This window comes from Nelumbo lutea, chromosome 5 (assembly GCF_056320005.1).
Source record: "Nelumbo lutea isolate HS-2025 chromosome 5, American lotus-T2T, whole genome shotgun sequence".
NCBI lineage: Eukaryota > Viridiplantae > Streptophyta > Magnoliopsida > Proteales > Nelumbonaceae > Nelumbo > Nelumbo lutea.
Genome location: NC_142688.1, coordinates 10,326,056 through 10,335,552, shown reverse-complemented (window position 1 = coordinate 10,335,552; position 9,497 = coordinate 10,326,056). Strand labels below are relative to the sequence as shown.

General features: G+C 37.6%; 1 protein-coding gene and 1 long non-coding RNA gene across 4 annotated transcripts; both read right to left on the bottom strand.

The window, feature by feature from the left end:
• Nucleotides 1-228: 228 nt before the first annotated feature.
• LOC148850274 (uncharacterized) lies at nucleotides 229-835 on the bottom strand. The gene is made up of 2 exons (XR_016098755.1): nucleotides 707-835; nucleotides 229-617 (listed from the first exon to the last, which is right to left on the bottom strand). It is a non-coding gene; the product is annotated as an uncharacterized LOC148850274 (long non-coding RNA).
• Nucleotides 836-4,987: 4,152 nt separating this feature from the next.
• Nucleotides 4,988-7,269, bottom strand: LOC148850273 (putative WRKY transcription factor 7). 3 transcript variants are annotated; one of them, XR_016098633.1, is made up of 3 exons: nucleotides 6,158-7,094; nucleotides 5,870-6,064; nucleotides 4,988-5,516 (listed from the first exon to the last, which is right to left on the bottom strand). XR_016098633.1 is itself a non-coding variant. In XM_088942450.1 (3 exons), exons 1-3 carry the CDS (start codon nucleotides 6,907-6,909, stop codon nucleotides 5,357-5,359), a joined length of 1,038 nt encoding a protein of 345 aa, XP_088798576.1. In that variant the 5' UTR covers nucleotides 6,910-7,269; the 3' UTR covers nucleotides 4,988-5,356. The 3 variants fall into 3 exon arrangements, 2 of the variants coding, with proteins under 2 accessions (XP_088798576.1, XP_088798577.1); XM_088942450.1 differs by having other exon boundaries at nucleotides 5,939-6,064; nucleotides 6,158-7,269; XM_088942451.1 differs by lacking the exon at nucleotides 5,870-6,064.
• Nucleotides 7,270-9,497: the final 2,228 nt, after the last annotated feature.

Sequence of the window (9,497 nt, the reverse complement as noted above, 5' to 3'; positions counted from 1 at the left end):
TTTCCTGAAAATCCTTAATATTATTTTTTATGGTCGAAAATACCCTTTTCGATTTAGGAAGATCATGCAAACCGACCTGTTGTTGATAATCTTCGGCACCGGCATAGACGTAGGAAGGGAAAATAATAACTTGAAGAACAGTATTCATTCGTTGTCTTCCTAAGGAAACCATTTGCATAGACTAACCGCCACTTTTGCGAAAACAAAGCTCAGAGATTCTTGGGCAGAAAAATCTGAAACGGAGCTTGAGGAAGAAAAGTAGGAGAACTCCCTCACCGGCCCCAATTAAGAAGATGAATGTCGATTACAGACATTAGCAAATATTCCTAAAGAAATATCCTAGAAAACATATAAATTTTTTAGGAAAAGAAAAAGAACAAAGTAAATGAAATAAAAGAGGAAATGTGAAAGGCATGATTGATTGAGAGACATAAGGAAGAAGAAGAAAGCAAATGGGGGTTTCTTGGGCTTGTTGGCATCCTCCTTCTTTATCTTCTTCTTTCGCTTGGCTTTTGTCTTCTTGGAATTTTTGGGCCTCTTTTCTATTTCGCTAACTTTACTTTGGCTTCGCAGTCTTCTTCATTTTCTCTGGTGATTTTAACTTCAGTGCCTTTTCCCTGACACAATGAGAAGAATCCATTAACATGATACCAGACAAGTAAGAGAAGGAATAGAGGAGAATTAGATAGGACTAAGAGTTCATTACTTGTCAGCAGAGGAAGACGCAGAGAGAGACTTCTTCGACTTGGCAGGCTTCTTGGCCCTCTCTCTTCTCTCTCCGTCTCTACTGGGTTTTTATAAACTTTGCCGGCCTTCACCTGATGGACTAGCCGATACTTGGATTAGATCACATTCAGACATCCGACATCCTTAATGGATTAGGATTCGAATTGCCTATTGTGAGATCAGATCAGATCTTCAAATTGGATCAAATCATATTTGGATATATGCCTATTTGAATCCGATTGAATCTGTTTGCATCTCTAAAATCTAGACAGGTTGAATTCAATGTCTTATTGGTCCATCCACCCATTCAAATTGACCTTGGGTTGGATCTGTCCAGCCCAAACCTATTCCATTAACACCCCTAAACAAGAATGGTACAGGTATTTTAAAAATAATGTGGCAATACAAAACAGACATAAACACAATAAAAGCCACAATTTGTCAAAATAGGCTTATTTATTGAAAAAGTTGTTCTCCAAACTTATATAAGTGCTTATCGGTGTGGTTAGGCATGTCAATGATACCAAAAATTTGAGGCTTGATCTGACATATGATCTGATCATCTCAGTTTTGAACACTTATTTATGTAATTGGATTGAATTTGGATGATATATCTATGTAATCAGATTGGATTTGAGATTTTATAATCTACATCCAATTAATAATTAGTTTGGATTCGAATTTAATTCCATTGGATCCGACTAAAATTAGAATCCAGTTATACTATAATATTTATTGCTTTTAATGTAAAAATTTAATATAATTATTGGTTCCATTTAAAATTATAAAATATATATTATATTATATATGAATCTATATATAATAAATTCAGTATGTATATTTATATTAATTTATTATATATAAAAATTGAAATGTAATTTTTTGTATTTAAAAAAATAAAGCAGAATTGGATTAAATCCAAATTCGTGGTCTTTAAATCTAATCAAAATTTGAATCAGATTCAAATACAAGCGGAGCGGAGTCGGATTTTGGTGAATCCGATCCGATTACAGCCCTAGGCATGGTGTTGGCCTAAAACAAGTGATTAAAAATAAGCACTCCCAAAACAGGGTCTATGCAATTCATATATCACGGGTCATATTAGTGAAGGACAAATAGCAAAAAGTATTGGTTGAGATTTGAGAGCTGAGAGACTCACTAACCCCATTTGTTATAACTTATAAGCATCTTTCCAGCTAAAATCTAATGCTTGTTTCGAATTTGAGCAAACTCATTCAAAAAACTAAAGCAAGGGCCAAGGTGGGGGGACTGGAGAGTTATCATCACTTATCAGCGAGAGACAAAGAAAAAGAGAAGATTAAAGCAAATCATTCGGTGCTGCATGCCTATTTGCCTCACCACACAAATAATGAATCATCACCACCTCTAAAGTTACACTCCCTGTATATATACATACATACTTTTTTTTTTAATTGACATACATCATGTCAATTATGGTTGCAATATTGCAAGTCGCAATAATTTGGATGGTTGAACCAATAAACCTCAACCGGGAGAGATTGAACACGTAGAGGCATATTGCAATTGCCTGAAGAGTCACACACAGCACAATGTGGCAAGGAAAGTCCAAATCCGAATCAAGCCATGAACTGGCCATTGCCCAAGCAAGAGAGAAGAGAGTAAAGGTGTTAACAGTATTTAAAAATGTATTTTCGAATTTGAGATTTGACATAATTGAATCGATTTTGAATCATTTGAATATTTAATTGGTCGAATTTGGACATTCTATTCATACTGAATGGTTAATCGGATTCAAATTCGGATATGACTTGATTCAATTCGATCAATTATTTAATTTTTATATATAACATATAAAATTTTTAAATGTTTTATATAGTTTATATATATATAATTAATTTATATATTTATGTAAATAAAATATTTATTTTATATATTTATTAATTAGTCGAATTCGAATCGAATCAAATATTCGAATATTTAATCAGACTCAAATTTAAATATTAATTTTCAATATCCAGCGGAAATTAAATAGAAATCAAAATCGAATATTGAATTTTTTAATTGGATTTGCATTCGGATATTGCCCTGATTTGATTCAAACTCAATCTATTTACACCCCTAGAAAAGAGTAGAACTGCATTAATTCAATTTTTACAGCATTGACAAATAGAGAGCAACCATTGTTCTTTTGTTGCTCATCACTTGAATTACCGTTTGGCTCATTGGCTGTTTCCAATCCAAAATCACTTCTCGTCTCGTAACTATTCTCTTCTTTTATTCCAGCCATCATCATGGGTTGCAACTGGAAAGCGGTTCTGTGGCCCGTGGAATTAGAGGGCTTTCTACTTTTTAGGCTATGTTTAGTTGCAGTTTATTTGCATTAGAACAAATGCATAGGAGTGCAAATTATTGTCTAATTTTGTTTTGGCTTTACACTTTATTTCTGCTCCATATCTTAAATTTACTTTATTTGTATTTCAATCAAACAAAATAAGTTAAAATTTAAAACAAAAGTAAGTGAGAATTTACACTAAAATCATTTGCACTTCCACACTTTTGCATCAATGCAATTAATTTACATTGCAACCAAACACATCCTTAATTTCAAGCTACAAGCCTATAGAAAGTACACGCTTCTAAGTTTTATAACACTTAAAAGGTATAATAACTTTTTGGGATTAAAAAGATAAATATAACAGTTTCAGTTTAGGTGCCATACCAAAAGACAAAATGAAGCAGGAAAACCCTCTTATGCAAAAAACTCACTGTGAATTGTCTAAAATTCACCATGAGTTTTCAATATTTCTCTTAAACTCACTACAACTTTTCAAAATGTCTAAAATTCATCATGTCAGTAAGTTTTTATTTTCCAAAACTCACATTGCATTAGTACACCGTTGCTTCTTAACAGAAGTGTCCATGTCAGCATAAATAACAAATTTCATGACCAAATTACCCTTGAATGGCGAGTTAGAGGAAAAATGGTCTTTTTCATTTTTCAATTTTCTTGTTTTTTTTGTACTTTTAGTGTATTGTTATAATTTCCAATGTTTTTTATAATATCTGTTTTTTTTTTCATTTTTCTATTTTCTACAATCTATAAATTTTCCTATGTTTTTGTTATTTATTTGTAATTTCTGTTTTTTTCTATAATTTTTATTTTCTGATTTTGTTTTTCAAATTCTTTGGTTTCTATAATTTGAAAATATTTTATTTATTTTGTTTGCAATTTCTATAATTTTTACATTTTTGTAATTTCTATGTTTTTATGTATTTTATATTTGAAAATATTTTTTTGAACCTTTTCTTTTCATATCTAAATATTAAAATGATAATATATTAATACATGTTAATTTATTTTATATATATTTTACATTTTTCTATAAAAATTAAACTTAATTTATTTAAGGACAAATTAGTAACATGATAGTTTTAAACATTTTGAAAATGTGTTAATAAATATCATAGCGAGTTTTAGACAATTTCTCAAATCAAAATATTATATGATGAGTCTTGGTTAATTTTCCAAACTGAATTTATACTCAATGGAATTTATTTATTTAATTGTTGAAGGTTAAAAGTATATAAGGTGGAAACGTGAAGCAAGCTCTAGAACTTTTCACCAGAAGTCCAGAACGATGAATGGAAGTAATTAATCAACCCATACCCATTACCGCTAGAACCAAGGAATGGAAACGGTGTGAAAATGGGTCCCACACGACATAATCACCCCCCACCGCCAAACTTTGACCTGCCAACAATTATTAATCAGTTTCAAACTTTCAACCATAACAAATTGATCTTCAAAGTCGTCTCTCTGTCTCTCTGTCTCTCTTTCTTTCTGCACCCAAAGGCCAAGGTTATAAATCCAACCATGAAATACGCAATGGAGAAAAAGGAATAGTAGAAATATAGAATATGCCCCCAACAAATCAAATCCAACGCATTCAGTCCAAAAGTCCAACATCTCTCTTTATTCTCCCTTCCACAAAAGTCCAGAGTGGAGGATGGTGTTGAAATAACAAGGGTCCCCACCCACTACCCGCCACCCACTTCTACTAAATTAGCATCAATCATGACTCATGACTATGTTGGATTGTCAACCGTCTCAACCACGACACGTTCATAAAACCAACCACCTACCCAACTTCTTCCTTCTCCATTGACCTACTTCCTTAAATTCTGTTCTTTCCCCTTAATCAATGTCCAGATCTTCCATTTAAAATTTGAAAAGCACACTCAGTAGAAGTGAAGAGGGAGAGCTGCGTCAGATCCGATCTGATCAAACTTTGGCCTTTGCACAAGAACCCATAATTTAATTAAAAAAGAAAAGCAAAAGCAAAGAAGAACCAATACCAACCCACTTTCAAGTTTTTACTACATCCACAATCTTCCCTCTCGCTTCTTCTTTTTCACATTCCAAGATTTTGTAATAAAAATCAAATAAAATAAACAAGGGAATCCCGTGTTGTTCAGGGAACGAAGAAACCCCGGTCTCATTTGAGAATCTATCTCCTCGGAATTAGCTAGGCGTTTTCTTTGAGCCTCCGCTACTAGCTGCCGCTTCATTATCTTCTCTTTCTCCTCCCTTGGTTTTTCAAGTTGGTTTGTATATTCTGTTTCTTTTGGCTTTGATATCAATGGTGGCTTAAGAAGATTCAAGGATTAGACCAGTCGGCTCTGCTACAGAGCGAGAGTGGTTGTGCTCGCCTTCGTAGGTAACAATCAGCATGGTTGGATCATCCAGGGCTCGCTCCACGTGTTTCCGTGCAGGACAACCCCTCACACTACTGCACTTGTAGTACCCCCTGTTCATCAACCCAACAATACAAACCAAAACAAAAGTTAGAAGAAGAAGAAGAAGAAGAAGAAGAAGAAACTCGCAACTCGCAACTCGGGCGGATTCTACTAATTACATATATCGGAGGGATTGGGAACTTCCCCATCCCCATTAAGAACAATCGTGAACTGACCCCAACCACCGTCGTCCACTCAGACCTCATAAAGTAAGGCTACCCGGACCTACCCGTCAATTATCAAATTTCATTTCCAAGGGGGATCATGTTTCAGGAATCATGACTAATATCCCTGACCGAGTTTATATGAGAGATTAAACTGAATTGACGATTCAAATGCCGAGTCGCCGATTGAGTCAACTTACGGATCTTGTCAAGGGGGAAAAAGGCAAACCAAAGGACCACGATTCCAGAGCTATAGCACCAGTCCTCACCTTGGATGTGGGGATCCTTTGATGGGTTTTTGTCCGTACTTCCTCCATGAGTAATCATCAGGAGGAATATCGGCCATCTTCAAGCTTATGGCGGGAACTCTCACTACTCTCTTCACTCTGGATTTCCTGTTCAATCAGATTGTCATCGTCTCACATGAGAATGAAAAGAAATCAAGTAACAAAAATAAAAGAAGGAATGAAGAGGGAAAGATGACTCACCTTCGCTTGGAACAATGGCACCTCCCAGCAGAACCTCCGCACTTGCCAGCCGCGTCGTCAGACGAGCTACATTTCCTTTTCAAGGAAGACGAAGACAAAGGTGGACGTCCAGCGGAGGAAGCCTGAGAAAGATGGGAAATCTGAAAAGCCGATGATGAAGACGGCTGCTTGCTATCAGTATCACCCGTCAAAGAAGACATGAATGAATTTGCAGCAGAAATAGGGGGAGAAGACGTGAAATTAATGGTGGTGGTCAATTCCTTGACGGTCTTCGGCACCGCAAGGGGAGGGTGGGTATTGTTGGGATGGTGGTGTTGGTGCTGCTGATGATGATGAGGAAGAGGAGGGAGGCGTTGGATGTGCGTAGGACAGTAAACTCTAGACCCAGAAGACAGTTTGTCGTCGTCTTTGTGGGGAGCAGGGGACACAGCAGAGAAGGGTTGGTCATTGTCGTGGTTCTGTTGAGGAGAACACAAAGGACCCCTTCTGAAGCGAGCGTGGCCGGTTCTTGTCCGACCCAGGAGGGAGATGACTTTCTTAAACTTGGTTACAGCTACATCAGCGACAGCCTTGCAATCCAGATCAATCTCCATATCTGCTTTAGGATGCTGTTGTTGTTGTCTCTGGGAGAGCAACCTGATGAGTTTCTCAATACTCTGAAGGCCTGCAGAAGCAGCTTCTTGGACTGCATTCTCCTCCATTTTAGCTGCAAAGTTATCATTCCTGTAGCCCATCATAAGCTCCACCGCCATGACTTGAAAGTCATAAAAGGAGAAGGACACAACTGCTTACAGAGAGAGAGAGAGAGAGAGAGAGAGAGAGAGAGTAGTTGTGTAGAGGAGAGAAGAAGGAGAAGAGAGGAGGTAGGACTTAGGAGGGAGAAGAAGAGAGAGAGGGAGAGAGGGGAAAGCAAAAGTAAAAGGAAGATTGAGAAAAACGAAAGAGCATATAAAAAAGAAGGGGGAGGGGGAAACAGGAAGGGGATTCGAGTCAAACTGGGCCAAGCGAGATGCAAGGCATCGGGTGACTGAGCTGTCGCTTCAAGGCCTCTGCCGTCAAAGGGAGTAACCAATGAAATGGTACCACGTGCAGAGCAACTTGGTGGGAGTGTCGAAAAAGAAAAAGAAGAAGGCTTTAAAATAGTTTTAGTCCAACGGAGAAAATGTCACGAGTCACGACATTGACCGCCTCTTTATGCGATGGGGCCGTCCGTATTCTACTTTATACATGATGATGCCCCACCCCATTGTTTATCTTTATCCTCTCCTCGGCCTCGAGGAGGAGTAGTAGGGTTCAGAATTTCACAAGATAAAAAAGCGGGATGGGTCATGACTCATGGGTGGGTAAAGAAGAATTTAAAGAAAGAGAGGAGCAGGTCAAACAGTCTCTCATTCTCATGGTCATGGGAGAATGGAGATGGGATCATCCATGATCCATCCCGTCCCGTCGATGGTGTGAATTCATTGGGAGCGGGATATTAGTTGTTAGCAGTGAGATTAGAGTTGACCTTCTTCACTATCAATAAATATATGGACGGACAAGAGGACCAAATTAAATCAAACCATCACGCAAGCAAAGCATTTTCACTGGGAGTGGGAACCCGGAACCGGAAGAGCTATCAAGTGTAAAGTGTAAACCACCCAATACTTAATAATAAATTAAAAAAAGAAGAAAGTCATGGGGTTCTCTGGTCGACAGCAACCAAATTGTTTGTCTTGTTTTGTATTGCCGACGAAACCCTTGTGAGTACGAGGGTCGATGGGTGGTAATTTCATTCACCCCAACAGGCCAATAGAATATGTGAAGTGTAAGAGAATACAATTCCATCCGATCCGAGTGCTACTACTATTACTATTTACTACTATGTACCACGTATACTACGTATAGTTGTTGGGAACTGAGAAGGATAATAATACAGTACGTCAAGTAGCCAAGCAGGAAATCAGTAATTGAATTAGTTAGGGGACCTGGACGGCTCAACCTCCAATGTCCTATCAAGGACATAATTTGTTGTCTACGTAGACGTAGGTAGAGGTAGAGGTAGAGGTAGTCAGGCAGAGAAAAGAGAGTAGAGGCCAGAGCGGTAGGGACAAAACATTTACAATAAGAAAATTGTGGGTGTAAGCTATAAATAAAGAAAAGGCGGATGCAGACAAGATCGCCTGGCTGGCGAGCTGGGACCCTGAGGTCTGAACTGAAAGCCCAAGACCGAATGGAATAATACGGTAATACATAGCCTAGGCACAAAAGTCAAAGACGGATTTGGATTTCCAGGGCCCAAAGGAAATTGGGCTGCCCCGTTTTCTTTACTCTTTTTCTCAGACTTTTAGTATTGGAAATTAATACTTAAATGCAGACACAAGACGTGTTCAAGTTGCCTATTTATTTGTTGACTCAGCTAACGTGAAATTTAGACTCATCAATGCTTGGTCTCAAGTCTCAACTCTCTCTACTAGATCTCGAGGTTGATGAGGATATCTGTAAAAATCCAAAGCTGCTGCATACATGGCATGCCATGGGCCCATGGGCATGGGTGTAATGTATCTGTAATCTGTATTATTGGAGTACTCAACTCAACGAATACATAATGAGGTCGAGGCGGAAATAAGTGGGCCCTGTTGACCACCTAACCTAATACTTTGCTATCACATGTAAGATTCCTGTATCCCCCCTCCTCTGGATCTCCGCCATAAATTGCTCAACTACAAAAATGAAAAACCTCGTGACCTCCCCCCGGTCCCCGGCCCCTCCCTCCCTCCCTCCCTCCCTCCCCCTACACCTGTCATTCTTTTTTTTTTTTTCTCTCTTTAATAAAATCTATTAAATTATCTTCAACTCTTTCTTCAGCTTAGTTTCAGAATAAAATAATTGATTTTACCCCAAAAATAATAATAAAATATTCTCTTCTCCAACAGATTAAAAGTCAGACAGTCAGAACAGAAATACTTAAATGTATGGATTCCCGCATGGATATAGGTCGCGATGTCTCCACTGCATCTAGAGACAGTACAACATCATTCATTCAATATTCAACCAATTACCAAACGAAACCGAAATAAATGCCACAAATTCAAAAGCTTTTTGACCATAAAGAGATTTGGAGAGAGAGAGAGAAAAAGTCGTATTCACTATTCACAACTTAAATCAAAGTAGGAGAATACCTTACTCTACCGTTCATACCATAATAAAATCAATTTGTCTTAACTATTTCTAAGGTCGAACGAGGATGTAAATTCGTTAATATTTTGAGGTCTTAGAAATTGATTGAATTGGGAATGGGAAGAAGTGGGAAATAAGTGGTCAGACCTTCAAAGAGACTAGGTCAAGGATCAGCCCGTTA

Bases quoted from the DNA above. Each gene is read 5' to 3' on its own strand.
- LOC148850273 (XM_088942450.1), bottom strand. From the start codon at position 6,909: ATGGCGGTGGAGCTTATGATGGGCTACAGGAATGATAACTTTGCAGCT. The intron at 6,065-6,157 runs GTGAGTCATCTT...CTGATTGAACAG, and splicing joins TGCCATTGTTCCAAGCGAAG to GAAATCCAGAGTGAAGAGAG. The intron at 5,517-5,938 runs GTGAGGACTGGT...GTTGATGAACAG, and splicing joins AAAGGATCCCCACATCCAAG to GGGGTACTACAAGTGCAGTA.